The sequence below is a fragment of the Artibeus jamaicensis genome, unplaced genomic scaffold, assembly GCF_021234435.1.
Source record: "Artibeus jamaicensis isolate MK-2021 breed Jamaican fruit bat unplaced genomic scaffold, CSHL_Jam_final contig_60, whole genome shotgun sequence".
Lineage (NCBI taxonomy): Eukaryota > Metazoa > Chordata > Mammalia > Chiroptera > Phyllostomidae > Artibeus > Artibeus jamaicensis.
In genome coordinates this window covers 4,117,978-4,142,518 of record NW_026521900.1, presented here as the reverse complement: position 1 = coordinate 4,142,518, position 24,541 = coordinate 4,117,978, and the positions used below count along the sequence as shown (strand labels likewise).

General features: G+C 35.7%; 2 protein-coding genes across 11 annotated transcripts in view; one reads left to right on the top strand and one right to left on the bottom strand.

Moving 5' to 3' along the window:
- CASK (calcium/calmodulin dependent serine protein kinase) overlaps window positions 1-24,541 on the top strand; it is a 490,261-nt gene that overhangs the window by 281,023 nt on the left and 184,697 nt on the right. For all 9 annotated transcript variants that reach the window (XM_037165398.2, XM_037165406.2, XM_037165435.2 and 6 more), the window contains one exon: window positions 23,861-23,963. In XM_037165398.2, the coding sequence (XP_037021293.1) occupies window positions 23,861-23,963 (103 nt within the window). The remainder of the gene's footprint in view (window positions 1-23,860; window positions 23,964-24,541) is intronic.
- Window positions 11,109-17,564, bottom strand: GPR34 (G protein-coupled receptor 34). Of its 2 annotated transcripts, XM_037165460.2 has the most exons (4): window positions 17,450-17,564; window positions 15,344-15,455; window positions 15,035-15,183; window positions 11,109-13,452 (listed from the first exon to the last, which is right to left on the bottom strand). In XM_037165460.2, exon 4 carries the CDS (start codon window positions 13,353-13,355, stop codon window positions 12,243-12,245), a length of 1,113 nt encoding a protein of 370 aa, XP_037021355.1. In that variant the 5' UTR covers window positions 13,356-13,452; window positions 15,035-15,183; window positions 15,344-15,455; window positions 17,450-17,564; the 3' UTR covers window positions 11,109-12,242. The 2 variants fall into 2 exon arrangements, with proteins under 2 accessions (XP_037021355.1, XP_037021361.1); XM_037165466.2 differs by lacking the exon at window positions 15,035-15,183.

Genomic DNA, 24,541 nt, shown 5'->3' with positions numbered 1-24,541 from the left:
CTAATAGGATGTGTCCTTTGAGGATTTTTTGTTTTGCTTTGTACTGGTGATTATCACAAGAGTCACCTTTGTAAAATCTTCACAACTATAATTATTCTAGTGGTAAAAAGAAAGTCTGACATCGGAGTATATGATACTCCAAGCTTCTGTCATATTTTTACTTTCCCTTTAACTTTTTTTAATCATAGCAACTAATAGACATAATTTTAAAATTCAAATAATACTAAAAGTCTGGTAATAAAAAATGTCATGACTATTAATCAGTGTAATTCAAAAACACATTTCACCTAATGAAGAAAATATAGGAGAAGTCACCTGCATCTTCCACTATAGTCATTTCCTCCTCTCAGCCTGAAAAACTATACAGGTTGCTTCAACTTCAGTCTCTAACCAGTTGCCTCCTGATCTCCATCAGGAGGAGTTATATGTTTGTTTTTATCTATGAGAACACATGGTTTATTGCTAAATTCAAAACCCTGCCACTCCCCACCCTGCAGTAGTTTGAAAGATATCTCTTCCTCTCAGATACATACACAGGGAGAAGGGAGGGGGAGCTTTCAAGTAAAATAATTCCAAGCATTGTCTTTTTTGTTAACAAAATTAGTAAGTTTGCTGTACCTTTTTAGAAATCAATGGCACACATACTTTCCATTTATATTTTATATGCCTAATTTATCTATTGCGTACCAAACCACCTCCAGACTTGGTGGCTTATGACAACAACCATCTGTTCATTGTCAGTTCTGCAGTTCGTTCTACGCTCAGCTGAGCACTTACTCTGTCAGTCTCACCTGGAGTCATTCGTGTAGCTTCTTAGTTACTTGGCAGCTCAGCTGAGGTGCCCTCACTCACATGTCTGGAGCCTCAGCTGGGGTGGTTGTGCAGACCAAGCGTCTCTCTCCATGTCATCTTTCACCCTGGGTTTATTTACAACATGATGGTCTCGGGGTTCCAAGAGGGCAAAACTGAAAGCTGTAAGGCCTGTTAAGGTCTTGTTCTGATATAATACATCCACCACATTTTATTGATCAAAACAAGTCACAGCACCTGCCCAGATTCAAGAGGTGGGCAAAGACATCACCTGTGGATGGGAGAAGCTACATAGAATGTTAATCTATCACTTTAATCTGCCACTTTTTAATGTTTTTGCAATTGTAACATTCTAACTAGCTTTTTATTTATTTTTTCTTAAAGTGCAGTGCATTTGGCTCTTTGTGGGGGAGGATTAATATAGTATGTATACCTCAGAGTCCATCATTTCTTGGGTAATATTCCAAAAAGAAAAGTTAAATGTACTTGCAAAGGGACACCCACCATGTCCTACTTTGGTCTTGGACCTGTCAAATTATTTTCATTGTTTCTTATATTAAAATGTATACTGAAAGTATCATGAATCCATACTGTTTCCTTTGTGCTTTTTATGCTCTGTAAATAGCCTCTCCCTCTCTTTGCAATTTACATGCTTTTCTGAGTAGCACAACGAAATCTCTCACCATCTTCCAGGCCATGAATCACCTCTTTGTCCACTGTCTCTACATTGTCTGTATTTCCTGCCTGTTAGCCATGTCTATATTTCTTGCCATGGCTAACAGGCAGGAAATATGGACAATGTAGAGATGATGTATAGACAATGTATAGACAATCAGAGAGGGAGAGAGACCATATTTACATGACTTTAATATGATATGTTCTCATAATTATTGTATTTTATTATTGTTAATCCCTTACTGTGCCTAACTTATAAATTAAATTTTATCATAGGTACATATGTTTAGGAAAAAATATAATATATATAGGGTCCTATCCAAGGTTTCAAACATGCACTGGGGTCTTGGCACATATCCCCCACAGATGGGGGCACTTTAATGTAGAAAGATGACCATTCTTGCTTGCCCCTTATAGTTTATCTCCCCACCATGCTAGGATGTACTCAGTTTTCAAGGTTTTGCTATTTTCAGGATCAAAAATGCAAACTATCAGAGCATGAAACTCACATTTACTTACTAAGCTGACTTTTCTCACTACTTGCCACATATATTTGGAGCTGTCTAATCAGTCCCCACAAGAGCTGACCCTGTATGTCCCAGTGTTTTTCAAGTCTCACTGGCCACAAAGGGGAACTGAATATGAGCATGCATGCAAACCTCATCAGTTCCCTTTGCAACCAGCTGAAAGTTGTCTTCAATATAGAGGAAACAGTGTTTTTTGTTTTGAGTACAAACTGAATTTCTACAGATATGAAGCATTTCTGCTTCTGACAGATCAGGGGACACACAAAAGAGGAGGGCACTAAGTTGTGAGAAAGGCAATTAAAAGAGAAAGTAGGAAAATAGAGATAAATTGGGGAAGAGAAAGAGGTGTTGCTGAGTACCAGAAAGGAAACAGTGGAGGTGCAGGGTATTAGGGGGTACTAGAAAAGTCCTGGCAAGTAATGGAACAGGAAAAGAAACAAGAAATGTGGAGAAGAAATTGTAACAGGAAAACACCTGTACTAACATGGCCAGCAGTACTAATGGAAGGCATTAAGATCTTTTGGTCCAGAAGTTTGCCATTGCATAAAAAGTGCAAAATATAGCACATCGGGATGATTACCATTTCCACCTGAGTTCGTGCTATTGAGCCAAGTCTACAGGGGAGGTGTCTTGACCCCACTTCAGGATACAATATGCTAACCTGTTCAACCACTCTGATTACACAGAACAAAGCCAGGAGTCAGTAAGAAAGCAAAGAAACTTGAATGCCTAAAATAAAAATCATAAAGCTCCCAGAACCAATCAACTTATTTTATATATAGTTTAAACAAGCTCTCAAGCAATAAACACTTATGAATGCTTACTCTGTGCTGAGCAGCAGGGGACATTGGCAAATTTGCTGCAAAAGAAGATTCAGGGAAAATGCTTGGGGACCACTGAACATATGACCTCCTCCCTTAAGCTGCACACACTTGAGTAGCCCTGAGTGCACTACTGCATTGTCACATCATCACAGGTGGTTTCTGGTAGCCACTCATTATTAAGGCATTGAATATTCTGTAAAATACAAAACTTCTGTTCAAGGAATCTAAAGAACATCTCATCCAAACCTTATTAAATACTTGAAATGCTCTGCTACCTTCCAGGCCTGCTGGGGATCCAAACTATATTGAAACACTTCTATTAGCAAATAATTCACTGGCTTTCTACTCTATTTAAGATCTGTAATAATTAGAAAACCATCTCACAATCTGGTGAAACATGCTGCAACTCCCATCTTTCACTGATCCTCTTTATGCTTGCTCTCTGAGGCTACACAGACACACACACATTTTTGCTCTAATAGCTTCCCTTTAGTCTTTTGCTTTAAGGCTAAATAATCCCATTCTTTCAACTGTCATTCATCTGTCATCCTCTAAGGTGCCCTCATTCCCATCTTCTACTTGCTCAAGTTTCAGAATATGGTTCTGACCAACACAAAATAAAAGGGGTCTGCTCCATTCCTGGCCTGGACATTACTGTTATTAACAAAAGCTAAAGTTAAATTACCCTTTGTAAATTACCATATTTTTAGGACTATAAGATGCACCTAGGTTTTAGAAGAGGAAAATAGGGGGAAAATTTTGAAGCAAAAAATGTGGTAAAATATTTAATAACCTGTGACCCCCCACTACTACCCCCCTACACACACACACACACACACACACACACACACAGAGTGAGCCAGGTAAGCTACATTCAGACTACAAGATGCACCCCCCTTTCCTCCCAAATTTGGGGGGAATGAATCTTACAGTCCAAAAAATACAGTTCTTCCCCCCACCTCATTTGATCCAGGTCAGCATGCACTGCATATTTTCCTAGTTCTGTTGTTTACCTTCATCTGGCAGTCCCATTTTATGTATTTCCCCTACCTTTCCCTTGGCATTTGAGTATTTGGATTACATATATTGACTGTTTTCTACAGGCCAAGTACATTTACTAATTCATTTAGTCCTCATAACAACAATATGAATTACATACTCCTATTATGCCATTTTTCTCATTAGAGGAAAGATTGCATAGTAAGGTTACATAGCAAGTGGTAAAACCAGAGACTGAACTCTGGTCCAACTGCAACAACCACCCTCTTAACCTTTACGTTATGCTGCCTTTCAGTTCGTTATTAAATAATGTTTAATGTCACTGGGCTAAGAAGACCTAGTAGATCAGCCCCACTACAATGCTTGCCGTGGCCTTACCAAAGGGATGATAACACTCTTAGTCTATTGCTCACGACTCTTCCCCTGGACTGTGTTGGAGTGGGCAATGCCAACATCTTCCTAATCCTCCCTTTTTCTTCTAATCTTTCCTCAATTTTGCCCCCTGCTGTACAGCCAATTCTTCCTTTAAATATGTTCATACACTTAGCAAGTCGACTCCTGGTGTAGGAGATTTTCTATGCTTTAAAATCATTTGCATATCTGTACTCAGATGTTTTAATTTTGTAGTTTAACTGAGAAAACATTTCTACTTCTGTGTTCTTAGGGAATACTTCATTCGGATTCCTATGTACTATTTATGACTGAAATGCCAAACTGTCTTAATTATAAGATAATTTCATGTGCAGTTCCTTTAGCGTCATCCTTGAAGGGTTATATCTGTATCAAAGGGCCAGGGTTTATCTAGATTTATTGATTAGAAAATGTCTTACTTTGCCAGAAAATGTCTGGCCAAAGATACCATAAGCAAAGTAAATAATAAGTCCCATATTGGTAAAAGTTATTTGCAACCCACATAAACAACAAAAGATTGGTTTCCAGAATATATAGAGATTACTTGAACAATTCGAAAGAAAGAAAAGAATAAAAGGTAAGCAAGGGGAGAGAGGTGTAGATATGAACAGGTACATTCACCCAAGAAAAAGTCTGAATAGACAAAAAAAAAACGTAATGATGCTCAATTTCACTTGCAGTTATAGAAATACAAATTAAAACCACAGGGAGATGCCATTTCACACCTACCACACTGGCAAAAGTTAGTAAATCTGAGAGAACCAAGTATTACTGAGGATGTGGGTAAAGAGGAACTTATATCTTGCTAGTGGTGAAATAGGTATATAAACTAATGAAATTATTTTGGAGAGCAGTTTGTCACAACTAAGATAAACTGAAGATGTGCATGCCTGTACAGCCAAGCATTTCTACTTCTACATGTCAACCATAGGGAAATTACACACATGTGCACAGGGTGTACAAGAGACTTCACTTGAGCATGGTTTCTAATAGAAAAAAAGTGGAAACCACCTAAGAACCCATTGTTAAGGGAAATGGTGAATTGAAGTGTTGTTTATTTGCACAACAAAACATTTTGCATGAAAATACCTCTGTGCATCAATGAAAATGAATGAGAACTATACATGCCAACATAAACTAATTTGAGTGAAAAAAGTTTACAAAACAATGTAATAATAAGATACTGTTTGTGTAAATTTTTAAAACAAAAACCAGTGTGTAGTGTTATGCATACATATATTATAAAACTGTAAAATTATATGTCAGAATGACATACACTAAGTTCAGGAATGAGGCTACCTTGAGATCACCTTTAGTATCTCTAAATTTACTGGATTTTGTGGATACAAGAGAACAGTTAAGCGAAGAAGCCACAACATTAACAACTGTGCACTTTGCATAATAAGTGTTTAGCTGCCTGTTAAGTTCTGTTTTTTTTATATATTGAAATGTTTCATAAAAAAGATTATATATGGAATTACCAAATAGTAGTATAACTGCAGCAGTTTATTTTTCCTCCTGAAATAACTTGCATCATTAACACCTGTATCCAAAGCATAATTAGAAACCTTTTTCAAAGCTCATCTTACGATAGTTCCTTATGCATTTCCTGGGCCAGAAGCAAAATTAGTAAGGGTGAGATGCTCTGATTTGATTTTTTTTCTTCTGTTCAACCTGTATTCTTTTAAAAAATATTTATTTATTTTTAAAGGGAAAGGAAGAAGAAAGAGAGGGAAACACCAATGTGTGATTGCCTCTCATGTGCCCCGTACTGAGGACCTAGCCCACAACCCAGGCATGTGCCCTGACTGGGAATCGAACTGGCAAACCTTTGGTTTGCAGGCCCACACTCAGTTCACTGAGCTACACCAGCCAGGGCTGTATCTGTTTGTATTGGATTATCATTCATATTTCAGGCAGAGCTTTCACAGACTGTACAAATGTTAATAACCAGATAACTAATCTTTAAGATTTTGGTTATTTGACATCACACAGTCTTGATGAGTGATAAGCAGGATATTTTGCCCCCAATACATATTAATGCCAATTTATGTTTAAAAAAACAAAAGACCTCTCAGCAATTACCATTGTGCTTGGGCAGAATGAAATGAAAATGAAAAAGCACTGTCTTAGCAGAGACAATCTCTATGAAATAAAAGTCTACCAATTTGCATCTCCTCTTGTAAAATACTGTTGAGATATATATGCATCACAAAGCAATGAAGATTCACTAATAATAATGCATGTCAAGCACCTTGCACAGTAAAGGGTACATAAATATATTTTACTTCTCTTCCCATTTCCTCACATGTGAACTTGAAGAGGGGAAGTGAGAAGCAAAGTAGAAGTTTAGGACAAACCTAGCCAGCACTTCCCTTCCAGTTCTGAGTCTTCTGTTACCACCACCAGACCAGACTGAACAGAGGCACTTCAGCAGCCACTTACAGGACTGTGTTCTCAACTGGGCCATGTAGCTATGAAAAAAAGACACTGCTTCATCCAATGTGAGGCTATTTCTGTCTCATCTGAGTTGATGTAATCCAGATTATATTCTGGGTTTCCAGTGCTTTCTTATCAAAAATACAAGTTTCTTTACAAGTTCATGGTATCTGTTTGTGCCTGACATTAAAAGCTCTCCATCAATGTCATATCTGTTGTGAATATTTTTCCCACCTTGTACTTTGCTTTTATTCTTATGATTTTTGACCCCCGAAAAATCTACTTTTTTTTTTGTCAAATCTATGCATTTTTCCCTATGGTCATTTCTATTATCTTATCGATAGAAATTTCTTTCCCATCCACAAATGAGCTAGTCACTTACATATTTTTAAATCTTTTAATGATTTCATCATTTACATTTAACTCTTTGATCCACTTATAATTTGTGTGTGTGTGAAAAACTAGGTGAGGCTATAATTTTTTTAATTTTAAATAAGAACAGCACTATTTATTACTCCATCCCTTCCTTCCCCAATGATTTTTGTGGTGTCTCCTTTATTTGTGGTGATTCTCTCTAAGGGAGGAGGGTATATCAGAGTCGTTCAGGAAACCTTTTAAAAATTCACTTAACCTCACTTTGCAAGATTCTAGCACATCATAACTAACAGAATCTTAGCTTTCCCTCAGATTTATTCCTGCTCCTATCCTTTTAGAGCCATTAATTTGTCATATAATCTTCTTGTGTATCATTGAAGGTCTGCTTAGAGAGGTGTATTCTCTTCCACTGATAGGTGTATCTTTGCATCTGTGCCACAGCGTTCTCCTTATTAAAGGATAAGAATAGATTTTAATATCTGGTAAAATGAATTTCCATTTATATTTCAAAAGGCTAAAAAATAATTAGCCCATTAACACATTTCTGCAAAATCCAGGTTGCCTGTTGAGAACTCAATTTCATGCTGTTTTTCTCTTGTGGATAACTTTCAGTAAGGCTTTGCTTCAAAGAGTTGTAATTATTAGTTCTATTTTTATAGTACTGAAAAGAAGTTGAAAATAATACCTTCTGTACTAGAACAGAATTTTCTTTTTCCAGTGACCTGATATTAGAAATTTAACCATCATCAAACCCAGCTCTTCCCAGAATAATTTTTAAAACTAACAGCAATATTCAGCATTTAGGTCTCTCTCTAGCAGTCAGGCAATTAACTTTTTCCGTGTTTGGTTTTGCGTATGTGAGATGTTATCTTGAAACTTTTTCTGGAGATTTTTTGTAAGGTGAGGATACATTACTTCTGAATTTCCTTTTTCTGTATGCTTCTAGAACTAAACCTTGGGTTAGAGGAAGTAGGGACAATGTTTCCTACTTGCACACACTAAAGCTTAATAAAAAATTAAATTTGCTAAGTCAATAGTATGTTTTTTTTTAATTTAGAAACATTCTCAGGATTCAAGTTACTGTAAGGCATGTTATTAGTGAAATTTCTATTGGTAAACAGACACATTGACTTTCATCAAAATTTATCTTACCACAAATGTTATAGCAAGATTTAACTCAGTATACTTTTTAATTTTTTAATGAGTGCCATTGTATAGGGCTTTATAGAGGACATCTCACTTAATAAAATTTTGGGACAGCTTCAAGAACTATAAGTCTATTTGTTTCTTTTAATATTTCATAAAACTAATAATAATAAATGGTATAATGTAACCACTCAAATTCTGTGTTTATAAGAGATACATGTAGAAGTATAAAATATTTACTAGCAATGTAAAATAAATTAATTTTGAGAACATGAGGGAAAAGCAATATTTAAAATTATCTAAAAGAAATGCTGAATTTCAGATAAATGGTGTTAACCTTGTCAAAGAAAGGCAGTTAATAAAAATTTTATTACTTTTTCTGAGCCTCTAATTTTTCTGCAAATTTTTATTTTGTTTTTTAAATATAATTCTGCATCGACCAATTCTTTTTTCAACCAATTTTGTGCACTTATTAAAATAGAGCTGAGCACTAATTATATACAAGCCAAATCTCATGAAAATAAATTTAGCCCTAACAAAATTCTTCATACTTTTTTTTCATACTCTTCAATATTGATTTCTCAGCTAGTGGTCTACCAAGAAGTGTTCTGACTATAACTTATTCTCATATACTGTGACACAAACTTATGAATGGTTCCTTGGAGTTTGTCAGAACAGTCTTTTACTTTTCCAGCCAAGATGGAGGCATAGGTAGAAATGCTCCGGTTCCTTGCACAACCAAAAGAAGAATAACAACCAATTTAAAAACAACTGACAGTCAGAACTTCCAGAATACCAATCTCTGACAACTAAGTAGTTAAAGAAACCTTCATCCAGACTGGGAAGAAGGGCAGAGGGAGACGGGCAGCCTGGCAGGTGGAGAAGACCTGCAGCAAAGCAGCAGGCAGAGCAAGTAAGGAAGGGCTGACTTACTGGGAAACTAAAGACCCAAAACTTCTAGCTATAAATACTGTGGGGGTTGCAAAAGTGGGAGAAACTCCCAGTCTCACAGGAGAGTTCATTGGGAAGTGGGACTAGAAACAGAGCACGTGGCATTGTTCCTTCTCAGACCCCTCTCCCACAGACAGCAAAGAGGATTGCCCCACCCTAGTGAATACCTAAGGCCCTGCCCCCTAACAACTTAACAGGTGCACCAAGACAAAGAAATATGGCCCAAATGAAAGAACAGATCAAAACTCCAGAAAAAGAGCTAAGCGACAAGAAGATAGACAACCTATCTGATGCAGAGTTCAAAACACTGGTAATCAGGATGCTCACAGAACTAACTGAGCTCAGTGTCAAAATGAAGGAGCAAATGAAGGCTACACAAAGTGAAATTAAGCAAAATATACAGGGGACCAACAGTGAAAGGAAAGAAATTGAACAAATAATGAAGGAAAACTTCCCCAATCTGGTGAAGGAAATAAACTTCCAGGAAGTCCCAGAAACTCAGAGAGTCCCAAAGAAATTGGACCCAAAGAGGAACACACCAAGGTACATCATCATTAAGTTACCCAAGGTTACATTTAAGGAGAGAATCTTAAAAACAGCAAGAGGAAAGGAGACAGTTATCTACGAAGAAGTGCCTATAAGACTATTAGCTGATTTCTCAAAAGAAACCTTGCAGGCAAGAAGGGGCTGGAAAGAAGTATTTGAAGTCATGAAAGGCAAGGACCTACATCCAAGAATATTGTATCCAGCAAAGCTATCATTTAGAATGGAAGGGCAGATAAAGTGCTTCCCAGATAAGGTCAAGTTAAAGGAGTTCATCACCATCAAGCCTTTACAATATGAAATGTTAAAGGGACTTATCTAAGAAATAGAAGATCAAAACTATGAACAGTAAAATGACAACATACTCACAGCTATCAACAACCAAACCTAAAAAAAAATAAAAACAAAGTAAGCAAACAACTAGAACAGGAACAGAATCAGAAATGGAGATCACATGGAGGGTTTTCAGTGGGGAGGGGGAGGAGGGAGAATGTGGGGAGAAGGTACAAAGAATAAGAAGCATAATTGGTAGGTACAAAATAGGGAGAGGTTAAGAATAGTATAGGAAATAGAGAAGCCAAAGAACTTATATGTACAACCCATGGATATGAACTGGGGGGGAAATGCTGAAGGGTAGGGTGGTACAGTGTGGAGGGGGAATAAAGAGAAGAAACAATTAGGACAACTGTAATAGCATAATCAATTAAATATACTTTAGCCCTGGCTAGTGTAGCTCAGTGGATTGAGCATGGGCCTGTGAAGCAAAGGGTCACCAGTTCGATTCCCAGTCAGGGCACATGCCTGGGTTACGGGCCAGGTCCCCAGTAAGGGACACATGAGAGGCAACCACACATTGATGTTTCTCTCCCACTATTTCTCCTTCCCTTCCCCTCTCTCTAAAAAATAAATAAGTAAAATATAAAAAACAAAAATTAAATATACTTTAAAAAAAGAACAGGCTTTTACATATTCAGTCAATGGCATTCTGATTCTGTGTTTGACCAAAGAACAAATGTCAGCCAAACTTTTGAGAATGGTTGCCTTAATGACATCTCCTTATTACAGCTGTATGATGTTCTCTGCAGCTATGACCAGGACTAGGTAAAAAAAAAACCCAAAATATACCCTCTTATACTATTCTGTTAAGCACCTCTTCCCCCCTTCCTGTCTCATTCATCCTTCCATTCATTCATTTATTCACTCATTCACTCAATTATTCAACAAATATGTATCGATATGTATTCCAGGCAAGGCACTAATTAAACTCTGGGGAATCAGTGATGAATAACATTTCTTTCTCTTAGATCTTACTCTTTAGTTATTTTTGAACATTCATAAAAATTTCAGAATTTGCTCTTTTTAATTCTGATCTACAGTGTTCTTTATTATTATGAACTATATCACTCAGAATATACCAAAAATAATATAGCAAATACCCATATACTACCACACAGTTTTAACAGACATTAACATTTTACTATGTTTGCTTCAAATCTCTCCAGATATAACCGTTTATTTTTAGTTGGTGTGCATGTTGTATATATTACCATGCATGTTTTTTTATTTTTATTGTGTAAATATAGAACCATAAAGAAAATGGTACTGTTTCATGTATTTTTGTATTTTACTTAACTGCTTTCATACATTACATACTCTTTTGCAGTTTGTTTTTTAATTCAGCATTGTTTTTGAGGATTCCGTTCATGCATGCAGGTGTAATTCATTTCATTTAAGTGCTATGCAGTACTCTATTTTGTGAATAAGCCACAGGTTAGTTTGCCATTCATTGGTGATGCATACTCACTTAGGTTCTTTCCAATTGTTTACTATTATGAACATCATTATGAACATCAGATGTTCACTGAGCATCATTACATATGTGTTGTTCTATATGTGTTTGAGGTTCTATAAGTTGTATAGGGTGTGCATATTTTCAATTTTACTTTGTCCAAGTGTGGTTCAAGATGGCTTAGTTTTAAGTCCTGTTGCTAGACTATGGAATTCTTAGCTTATCTGTTTGATTTTACTGCACAATATTTAAATTCTTCCCATTTTATCTAAGCAGTGATTTCATTTTTTATTATAAGTTTATTATCATTTCATCTGTTATACAGGTTTAGGCATCAATGAATACAGTGGCAAATTTACAAGCTTTTGAAGTGATAATCAACATATATTTTCTGACATTTTAAATCAGCCCTCCCATCATTTAACTTATTTGAAACACACTTGAAATTAGAATTAGGTACTTAGTTTTGAGTAACTACTTTAGTGACTTGAGAAACTGACATTTCATTTAATTATTCTGTTAAAGCCATAAATTTAACTTAATTTTATAATCTACATTGAGTGTTAGCTTAACAGTATATTTTTAAGATTTACATACAGATTTAAAATCTAGTGATCAGTGTAAGCCTTTCAATATCACAAATAAGAAAGGAGCTTCGAGAAGAACCGACCCTTGTAAATGCTTGAGTTTTTGTTTCATAATATTTAGTTCTTCAAGAAATTGAAGCTTTTTAATATGTTTACCTCAAATGCTTTAGGAATTAGTTTGAATTTTAGCTACAGTAGACATATCATGAAGGGGGTATCCTGGTTTAAATTCTGAAGTGCTTTCACTCCTGCTTGATTCCCCTTGAAATCTTCTAGAAAGAAGTTGGCACATTATTTTTCGGATATTACTAGACATCAGGAAATACATGACTGGATCTAAGCAGCTATTGAAAGATGAGAAAACCAGCATAATCTCATTGGTTTTGTGAATGATTTCCTTCCAATAACAAGATGGCACATTTAGCTGTAAAGAAATATAGACAAATCGGAAGGCGTGATAGGGAACAAAACATATAGTAAAAATGATAAGCACGATAAAGGAATTCCGGGCTGTAGTGGCATATTTGCCAGAATTAGGAAATTTTGACCTTCTTTTAGAAATCCTCATTAGATTCTTGCCAATCTTAATATATGAAAGGATTATTAGTAGGAAAATTAGCCAGAACATCACCACAAGAACTAAGTTAAAAATTGCTTCTCCTTTTGCATTAAGCTTATCTCTATAATGGAAACACATTGTGGAATTGTGACCTCCTTTCTTAAGGGTTAAAATGATCATAATTAAAAATCCAGTAAGAGCTACTGTCCATACTGTACAGCAAACATAAATACTTTGTTTGGTTGTTATTGCCTTTCGTTGTTGTATAGACCGATTAATTTTTATGTAGCGATCCAAACTGATGAATCCAAGCAAGATAATGCTAATGTACATGTTCATATAAAATAGTGTTCCCACAACCTTGCAAAGAATCACACCTAGTGTCCACTTGTTTTCGTTAATGTGATACATTATTCGGAAAGGGAGGCAGAAGATAAGTAAGAGATCTGCAATGGCTACATTAAGGAGGTAAATCTGAATGGAATTTCTTTTACGATGGATACCCAGAAATACATAGAGGGCAATTATGTTTCCAAACAGTCCCATAATGAAAATAACAGAGTAGAATGCAGTTAACACACGAGACAGTAATTTTTCATCCATGGGGCAGGCAGTAGAATTTGGTGTTGCTGAGTTGTGTGGCACTTGGTCGCTGTGGTTAGTTACAAAGCACGCTCCCTGGGAGGAGCAAGGCCATCTGCTGACTGAAGTAGTTGTCATTGTTATGGTGTGACTTTTCTTCTGTAGTGATCAAAAAGTGAAGTTACCAAATGACATGTTCTTCATGTGTAGCTTTTATAAGGTCTTCAGATTTTTCCTACAGTAGAATGCCAAACATTGAGTTATTTGCTAGTTTAATAAATTACTTTCACTCTTAAGCATAAATAATAAATGATTTTTTCAGACATTATAAGAAAGTTTATTTGTATCCTACTTTGGATCATTTGAATATCTACACTATGTATGTAGCACCACCATGGTATTAAAATCAAGCAGCAAAAAATATAATAGAATCTTATGGAATATCCTGTTCTAATCTTTTCTGTGTCTGTGGTATATGTTCAAGGTTTGTTTTATTTATTATATTAAAATAAATAACTGAAATATGAAATCATCTTAATTCAGGGAGTTTATGGGAATAGAGATGGAGGTGAAGAGAAATGACAGCTCATATTTTTCAAAGATAAGCATCAATTTCCCTAATGGTAGTTATAGCCATGATTGAGCTGGGCTCACTGCTGGCCTCTGCCTAGCTTTCTGCCTTGACTCTTTCCCTCATATGTGGCGTTCTTTCATTCTGACACACATTGCCACATGGTATATGACTAGTAAACTGTGGCAGTCTCTCATTGCATGGTGAGAGTAGAGAAAAGGGTCCTAACTGTCTTCCTTTTAAACCTAACACCATGTTGTGCCTACAGGAGCATGCAATTAACATAACAGGCCCAGGGAGCACAGCATCTGCCTGCATGAAAGAGCAAAGTTGAAGGGAGTTGAAGGAAATGGGCACCTTTCCCTGGAAATGTGAACACTTACAAGGACGTGGAGAAAAGGATTTTTCACCTTAAATATGTATCTTCAGAAAGTAGAACAAGAATCAATGAGTAGAAATTGCAGAACAGATGTCGCTTTCTTTTAAAGAAATGGTTTTCTGTTTGTTTGTTTGTTTGTTTGTTTGTTTTAAGAATGAAGCCATCTATCATGGGAGGTACTAAGGGTCTTACCAGCAGAGATTGTCCAGACTGCTACCAATTAGGTACTTTGTGGAAGAGATTCTCAGTGGTTCAAGATCCTGGATACATGTTAGAGTCCCCTTAAGGGCTTTATAAAGACACTGATGCTTGGCTTCATCCCCAAATCTGATTTAATTGGTCTAGAATGGGCTCCAAGCAGTGGTTTCCTTTAAAAGCTCCTCAGAGAATTCTAATGTACATGCAGAAATGAACCCTTTAGCTACACAGCTGAACCATTAACTAATTTTTATTTAGCATTTGCTGTTTACCAAGCAGTGTGTTAAGCACAGTTGTGATATTTCATATACATAATCCTTATAATAACCATGTGAGGTAACTATTACAAAAGAGTTCATGAAAGATCAAGGGGTTATGATCTTTACCTATGACCACACAGATCTTAAATGATAGTACCAAGTTGGGACTCAGCTATCTAGCTTTTAGAGCCTCCGATCCTTTTCCCCAAGCCTCTTTCCTCCTCATCACAAATGATTGGCATATTCTTTATTAATGATGAGTTCTGTCAGCAGTATTTTGAGATGATTCCTTTAACATTATCCACATCAGCAATTCTAAGATTATGCCATCTAGCTTGACTTCTTTGGAAAAGATATTAATCTTTTTAGTTGCTATACCCATTTTAGCAAGTAATAAGTACAGTCAAACCTTGGTTCTCCAACATGCCCTGTCTCAAACAGCTTAGTTCTTGACCAGCAGCTTGTTCATGGAGAAAATGCCTTGGTTGTTGGACAGAACTTCAGCTCTCAACCTGACAGCCCTTTCATGCTGATACCTGTATCATCAATCATGCATCTCTTAGGGGACAAACAAAGGAGAGAATGTACGAGTATGAGTGTGATTCAGCTTTCCAACAAATAGCTGCTCAAACGCCCTTCCAGAACAAATTAAGTTTGAGAACCGAAGTTCCACTACAAAAAGTTTAATAAATCATTTATCAGAATGTTCATCACTTACCCCAGAACATATCTCCCAACTTCCTTCTAGGCCTGATATCCTTAATCAAGATGTTTCTAGAAAGTTGTTAGCACAAAATACATATCCTGAAACCACTTGCCTCAGCTCTAACCTGCAAATATAATAAATACTAGTTAGACAAGATCACCAGTAAGCCTTTCTGGGTTTGCTTTATTTTCAAACTTAAAGTAAATAAGGCAAAAGCAATGTATTTGTTTAAATAGTAATAGTAGCCATCATTTAGAACCATGTATTAGATGGCTAGTGTTCAGTCATTTACTGACAAATTAACAAGTTAAATTCTGTTTTAAATGTAATGGCTACATTTTGCCTCCTTTACAATGTGTTGATAGGGTTAAATCTGGTATTTAACCACTATCTGTGTTCTTAAGGGCATTTATTGATGTTTTTAAAACTACTTATTTGATTTATTAACAATTGCCAGTGAAGACAGGAAATGAACCACTGTCTTCACATACTAGACAAATTTCTTGGTGGATATTACTTATGACTCATGCTATATTGAAGCAGTCACGATGGTTTTCTGGTGGGAGATGGTAAATGATTTTGTAGTATTGTTACTTGGCAAATCCTGAAGATTGCAACCCTGCGTTAGTGCTGTGTTAGTGTTACCCACCACCATCCTACCTTTGCCAGTATTTTTCAACTGGTTCATGTAGGAGCTTCTTGAACCCAACAGATCCCACTGTGGTCCTCAATGAGCAAAAGCTTTTTAAATGCAATTTGGGTATGTTTGTGCAAATACCACATTGCTATCTTAAAGGACATACTTGTTGGGCAACAGTAGCAACCTATCACCACTTATAGTTAGACTGAATCATGATAATGACTGAATCATTCAGGCCATGTGTCAAAAAGTTTTATTTGTATTACAGGTTGAAATGATTATATTTTCATATGTTGGGTTAAGTAAAATATATTATTCAGTTTTTAAAAACTGCATTGATTGCTGTATACAGAATGAAAATTGAAAGCATGTTACTCTGGAAATAATGCTACTAATAATACATTAGTAGTACATTAGGTTTTTATTATAAGCTTAACTATGTCTAAAGCCTCATTTTTTAAAATTTTGGTTAGTTGAATTAACTAAAGTGTATTGTGCTTTTGCTTTTCTCTAATATTCACGTTATTTACTTTTGAAGCACAAAACTTAAAATTTTTTAAACTTTGTTTTATTGTTGTTCAAGTACAGTTGTCTTCATTTTCCCCTCAGAAAACTAAAAATGGAACTGCCTTTTGACCTGGCAATTTCACTGCTGGGATTTATATCCTAAGAACCCTGAAACACCAATCCAAAAGAACCTGTGTACCCCAATGTTCATAGCAGCACAATTTACAATAGCCAAGTACTGGGAGCAACCGAAGTGCCCATCAGTAAATGAGTGGATCAAAAAACTATGGTACAGCCCTGGCTGGTGTGGCTCAGTGGATTGAGAGCTGGACTATGACGTAAAGGGTCGCCAGTTTGATTTCCAGTCAGGGCACATCCCTGGATTGTAGGCCAGGTCCCCAGTGAGGGGTGTGTGAGAGGCAACCACACACTGAAGTTTCTCTCCCTCTCTATCTCCCTCCCTTCCCCTCTCTCTAATAATAAAGAAATAAAATATTTTTAAAAATACCTATGGTACAAATATAAAATTTAATAAATCTGGTAATTACCATGAAGTAGTAATAGTATAATAAAGGAAATACAGTCATTAAAACTAGGGAGACAGGATAACTTTAAAAAGGTAATAAGTTAAATATCATTTTTAATACACTGGAAATAAAATCTGTTGCATATGAAAATAACATTTAACTTGTTCAAGTAGATCTGCAAGTCTTTATGGCAATATACAAAATATAGTACACACAATGTGACAATAACAGGAGTAGGAGCTTAAATACTTCCAGTGTCCTAAAGTACTTCAAGTAACTAAGAAGGCAGGTCAAGTCAAGGCAGAAGCATTATTCAAGCAGTTTATTCAAGTTTCTAAAAACAAAGTGTCACCACAAAGCAGGTTTCACTTTTAATATTCAGCTCTATCAAATTTCAACTAAAATAAAGGATCATTTATGTAGTTAAAACCAAGGAATACTCACAGTTCAGGCTCCCTTGAAGTAAACAGCACCGAACCCCAAGCTTCCCTAGACACACAGACTCTTCTTGGCATGTCAGCTAGTTTCCTCCATCTGGTCTGTGGTGTAGTTGGTTAGGTCTTTCTTTTTTAACATTTGCATGTGGCGATAGTTTTTTTCCTCTTTTCTTTCTTTTTTCAGTATGACAACCCTCAGACTTCATGTGAAATATTAAAAAGCCCTACCACTATGTAACAACTTTCTCTATAAACTCAGTGAACACTTAACTTTAGGACACTAATCTTTTATATGAATACTTTTTTACCTTGATAATTGTGGAAAGTTTTCCCTTATGCCTAAAAATAAAGAAGCTTTATAAATTCTAAGCAGAAATATGCATTTTCTCTTTTTTGCTAAGAAATGATACAGAACATGCTATATACATTTTTTCTTTAAAATATTTTATTTATAAAGCATAACAGTGGGATAAAGATACATAAGTAAAAACATAAAGTTACACATCACAAAATAATATCTGTGGTATCATACTATTATGTGATACAATAAATATAGCACTTCATTAATTTTATATTAGATCACATAATTTTTAGAAATTGATTTTCTGTTAATGCATTTTATATCCTAAAAATGTATAATTTTAGCAAAGTAATGTTTAATCTATATAGTTAAATACTAGTCACTTTCTAATTCAAGATTTCAAATAATTTTTAAATTTATTATGATTTTTATTATGATACAACTGTTATTACAGCTCATAAGAGCATGTTCTAAGCTGTGGCAATATTGAGATAAATTTTTGATAATTCTATGAAATTTAAATTGTTGTTTACAAGAGTTGCTTGTTCTTGGGGAACAATTTTTCTTTTTTTTTTTATAATGTCCAGAATTTGGACTTTATTTTATAGATAACCAGGAAGCCATAAAGTGTGGTAAAAAGATCCTTATTTGACCAGATTTGTTAATGAACTACTGCGAACAAGTAGAGCATGAATTGACTCAGACTTCTGTGTCTGTGTGCTGTATGGACTTTTAAAACACAATCATTGAATTTGTTTCTTTCTAGATTTGTTTTAGAAATTTAGTTATTCACATAAAATGAGATTTGTAATGGTACTCTCCCTGATTCATCACCATGATAAACTCACCCAAGTAAGTTGAAGGAATTCTACAGTTTTTATATTGGTCCAAATCTGATATTTAACTACTATCTGTCCATTTATGTAATTGCTGGCCCAGCATGTTAATGTCACTTTTTTTGTTGTCATTTAAAATGAAGAAAGTTACTTTCCCCCCCATAATAGTTTCTCTACAGCTTTGTTTAAAACTTAATAATATTTAACTCATTGAGCTTTACCTAACATTCTGATCATTTCTGGATACATACATTTTTCTGAACATCATATTCTTCAGAGCTTTTAGTTAGTTATAAATATGACACATGGGACAGAATATTTTTATAAATTGCTAGAATAAAATATTTTGTAGCTTTTAAACCTTCTACCCCCAGAATCTCTGAGAAAGAAGATGACTACTGCATTGACCTGGTTTGATTACTATATTACACTGGCAAGAATTTTGTGTGTACATTTTGCTGATATATCTCCTAGGGCAAGGGGAACAAAGGAAAAAATAAGCATAAGGGACTACATCAAATTAGAAAGCTTCTGTACACCAAAAGAAACCATCAACAAAATGAAAGGGTAACCCACTGAATGATCAACATATTTGCTAATCATATATTTGATAAGGGGTTAATTTCCAAAATTTATAAAGAACTTACAAAACCCAACACCAAAAAAAAACAATCCAATTTAAAAAATAGTCAAAGGACCTGAATAGACATTTCTTCAAAGAGGACATACAAATGGCCAATAGACATATGAAAAAATGTTCAACATCAGTAATCATCATAGAAATGCAAATTAAAACCTCATTGAGATATCACCCAAACAACAAGTGCTGGTGAGGATGTTGAGAAAGGGAACCCTAGTACACTCTTGGTGGGAATGCATACTGATATAACCACTGTGAAAAACAATATGAAGTTTCCTCAAAAACTTAAAAATGGAACTGCCTTTTGACCTAGTGATTCTACTTCTGGGAATATATCCTAAGAATCCCGGAACAGGAATTGAAATGAATACACGCACCCCTATGTTCATAGCAGAGTTATTTACAATAGCCAAAACCAGGAAACAGCCCAAGTACTCATCAGTAGTTGAGTGGATAAAAAATAGCTCTGGTACATTTTCACAATAGTGTACTAGATGGCTGTTAAAAAAAAGGAGGGGAAGAAATCTTAACTTTTGCAACAGCATGGACCTGGAGATTATTAAACAAAGTAAAATAAGCCAATCAGTAAAAGACAAATACCATATGATCTCACTTATATGTGAAATCTAATAAACAAAATAAACTGACAAAGTAGAAACAGAGGTATGGATACATGGAATAGACTGACAGCTGTCAGGAGGAAGGGGGAGACTGGGACTGGATGAAAGGTGAAGGAATTGGCTAAAGAACATATGCTAACAAACTGACAGTAACCAGAGGGTAGGTGGGAAGGGATAATAGGGGGGAAAGAGGGAAGGGTTTTCAGGAATATGTATAAAGGACACTTGGACAAAATCAAAGGGGGATCAAGGTGGGAAGTGGGGATGGCTGGGGTGAGGGGGAAATGGAGACAACTGTACTTGAAAATCAATAAGAAATGAGAAAAAAAGAACATATATGCACAATCCACCAAGACAAAAGTGTGGTGATGGTCAGAGGGAAGTGGGGCAAGGGTGGGGGAGTAAGGTAGGCAATGGGGGACATAGTGACATCCGTAATAGTGTAAACAATAAAAATAAAGGAAAAAATTTGTGTGTATATGTTTTAAGAAAACATAGCATTAATTTTACCATCTTAATGACTCTTCAATTTACAGTTCAATAGTGTTAAGTATGTTTATATTGTTGTGCAACAGATTTCTAGAACTTTTTCATCTTGTAAAGCTAAAGCTCTCTATACCCACTAAGTACTAATTTCCCCTCCCACCCTGGCACCCACCTTTCTACTTGCTTTGATTTTGACTACTTTGTATAAGTTGAATAAAATCATACAATATTTGTTTTTGCCTAGCTTATTTCATTTAGCATAGTATTGCCAAGGTTCACTTATGTTGTAGCGTATAACAGAATATCCTTCTTTTGAGGTTACATTGTATATCCACATTTTCATTATCCATTCACCTGTCAGTGGATATTTGGGTTGCTTCCACCTCTTGGCTATTGTGAATAATGCTGGGATAAACATGAGTGTGCAAATATATTAAACATCCTGATAGAATTTTTATGACTAAATAGATGCTTATCTATTAGCATTCATAAAATTGAATATAAATATTTTCTTCTATATTATGTTAGGTATTTTTCCATGCCTAAGCCATCCCTTTTTCAAAATACTGTTTTTTAAATCTTTAGTTTCTTTGTCCTACTGTGACCAGATTTGAATATAGTCTTTTTCTAGTCCTTCCTTTATATGAGCTTTTTCCTTTTCATTCTGAACTTTCTACTTTTCATCCTGTCTGTCTGTATGTTCTTAGCTCATTCCTATTTATCCTCTTCCCCTTCACCCGCCCTTTCCTCCTTTGTTGTTATCTTAGTTTTTTATTTGTGTAAATATGAAAGTAAAAAAGAAGAAATAAATGGATATGCTTGTTTGCTACCATCTATTAACTGACATCACTGTCCTCTCTTTGTCTAAATCCTAACCCTGGTTAAATTCAGCTCACCGCCTACTCCAGGCCTGAAACCTGCCAGGTAAAATGAGGAACTAGTTTCAAACACACAATTGTGCTGATTGCTCTCACTTAAAATTCATGACCACAAATCTCAAATGTGTCCATGTGCTGCCAGCAGTCTTGTCTATTTCCTTAGTCTGGTGGTTCTCAAAGTATGGTTCCCAGACCACTAGCATCAACATCACTCAGGAACTTGTTAAAAATGCACATTTTTTTTTTTGCTTCATCCCAGACCTTATGAATAAGAAACTCTGGGGTAGAGGGCAGTAAATCTATGTGATTCTGATGCTGTGGTTTGAAAACAACCACCTTAGTCAATTCATGCACCTATTTTTTGAAAATACTTTTTCATACTTTCACTGTTCTCAAATTGCCAATGATCCTGTCCCTTCCCAACTCCCACCTGATGATCAGTTTTATTTCAAAGCAAATGGAAAATAGAAGTACTCAGAAGAGAACTTCCTCATCTTCCTACTTCCTACATGTACATCTGTTTGCATCTACAGGTGCTCCTGTACCCTGCCTTCTTCGCTGTCACCAGGACCAACCCCCAACCCCACTTGTGCATCTCATCCCATCCCCCTCTCTTTCCTAGAAATATATTTCGTCTCTGCAGATCTTCCCCATCAGCACACAAATGTCTCTCTTTAATGAAAAACAAAACAAACAAACCTCCCTGAAAATTCCTAAGTACTGCTATGGAATCATCTATTGGACATGCTGTTATATGAAAACGTTCAATATTTATATGTATTTCCCTATTTTCAAAAAAAGAGAAGGATAAGCCAAAAATTAATACCAATAGTTACCAATGAGAAGAGAGAGGTTGGGAATAAGGAGAGGGGCCAAAAGCTAGAACTCTCTGAATGGCATTTATTTACAGTTTTCACTTGGGAACTATATACATATTTCATATAATTAAAATATCAGCCGTGGCTGGTGTAGCTCAGTGGATTGAGTGTGGGCTGGAAACCAAAGGGTCACCAGTTCGATTCCCAGTCAGGGCACATGCCCAGGTTGCAGGCCAGGTCCCCAGTAGGGGGCACATGAGAGGCAACCACACATTGATGTTTCTCTCCCTCTCTTTCTCCTTCCCTTCCCTTCTCTCTAAAAATAAATAAATAAAATATTTTTAAAATGTTTTAAATATCAAATTAGGTCAAAATCTAATTGAAACAAATTGATCTTACTATGTAACAAATTGAAAGGATAACCACAAGTAGTCTTTGACATGGACAAACCAAATAGGGGAGCCCTGGCTAGTGTAGCTCAGTGGATTGAGCGCGGGCCTGCGAACCAGACAATCGCAGTTCGATTCCCAGTCAGGGCACATACCAGGGTTGCAGGCCGGTTCCCTGAAGGCCAGTTCCTAGCAGGGGATGCATGAAAGGCAACCATACATTGATGTTTCTCTCCCTCTCTCCTTCCCTTCCTCTCTAAAGATAAATAAATAAAATCTTAAAAAATATATTTAAAAAAAAACCAAATAGGGGTAGGATTGAGGGTGGGAGGTGAAGGTAGGTGGAGCAGGGGAAAATGGTGGTGGGAAAATGGAGACAACTGTATTTGAACATTAATAAAAAATGATTTAAAATTTAGGTGACTTTAAAATAAAACGGGGTTGCTTCTACATAATTTTAGACTTACAGAAAATTCAAAGGACAGTACAAATAACTACCGACACCTTTTGCTCAGATTGCACATATGTCAACATTTTTCTACATTTGTTTTATTCTTCTCAGTCTCTCTTCATCTAGCACTTTGTCTATCGACTTATATACTTCCTAAAAATAAGAAATTATTTTAATGACCACAGTAACATTATCAAACTCAAGGAATTTATGTTGAAAAAATATATAGATATTTTTCCAATTTCTTGGCTAGCGGCAGGCCAAGTATCTCCTTTCCCCTTTCTGGTTCTTACCTCCCATTCTCACAGAGGAAGCTCAGGTTCAGAGAAAAGGCATGCTCAGGGAGGGCAGTGAATTCCCTAGGAGCAGGGCTCAAGGAGAGTCATTTAATCTGACCCTTCTTATTTAGAGGTAAAATGAATAAAGAAAACAAAGAGGCTGGGAGGGTGGACCAAAAAGGGGCATCAGCATCCCCTAAGGGCCAAGATAAAATGTAGGTAAAGTCAGAGGTTTCAAGAAACATTTTAGCACAAGGTGTAAAATATATTATTCCTTAAACAAATATAGACTGTCACTCAAAGGAAGAAAACATTGCATGAAAAAAGCAGAAAATATATTTTCTTGAGCACCCATGCTTCCTGAGTAATTCTTTTTTAAATTTATGTTTAAATATTGATGCCATACAATATTATATTAGTTTCAGGACTACAACATAGTGATTAGAATCCTGAGTATACTTCTTAGCACCATAGCCCAATATTGGAAGCAAATAATTCCTGAAAAATATTAGATAGAACAGATAAGTTTTTGGAGAAAGCCAAAAGTGAGAATAGGAAAAATAATGCAAGCATCCAAAATAATTCCAGAAGTTTTTAGTGTATTACTCTATTGTCTTGTTATTTGGTTTCGTGCAAATTGAATTGTTCCTCTTAAATTAATCCTTATTTTTTGTTTGTTTTTTTGTTTGTTTTTTGTTTGTTTGTTTGTCTTTCTTTCCAGCCCCACTGTGTTCTCCTCGCCTCAAAGGAAAACTCGGCACCTGTTAAACTCGGGGGCTTTGGGGTAGCTATTCAATTAGGGGAGTCTGGACTTGTAGCTGGAGGTAAGAACACTTTTTTAAAAATATTCTTCAAAACCTGGTCACTTTTAGGCTGGTAAAACTTTCAAAGTAAATATTAGCCTGTCTTCACTGTTTCATACCATTCCACCCAACCCTACCCTGCCCCAAAAGTACCATCATATAGTTTTGAATTTAATAACTCTATAGTCACAACTAGAATTTTAGTCCCTTAAGAATAGACTGTCCTTTTATTATTTGTATCCTCAGCACTTAACAGAGAAAAGACCCTACAGACAGAAATATTTGAAGCAGTGACTTTTAAAGTTGAACTGACCAAATGACATCAAATCAAAATTGTATGGATTATCTACTTTCAGGCTTATACCTATAGCTAGTTTTTAATTTCGTACTGTTTTACTCATTCCATTTGTCAGAGAACTGCTCAAGCCATAATCTGTGTATTTCGAAAGAGCAAGCAGATGTGAATGCAGACTGATTTTATTATTAGCCAAAGCAAAAAACATAACTGGAAAATTCCAGGTCAGAGAATGAAGAAAAGTTAAAATAGAGACTTTCTTCACTAGTGTACAGAGGTGGATGCTCGTTACAGATTCAAATAT

Bases quoted from the DNA above. Each gene is read 5' to 3' on its own strand.
- GPR34 (XM_037165460.2), bottom strand. From the start codon at position 13,355: ATGACAACTACTTCAGTCAGCAGATGGCCTTGCTCCTCCCAGGGAGCG.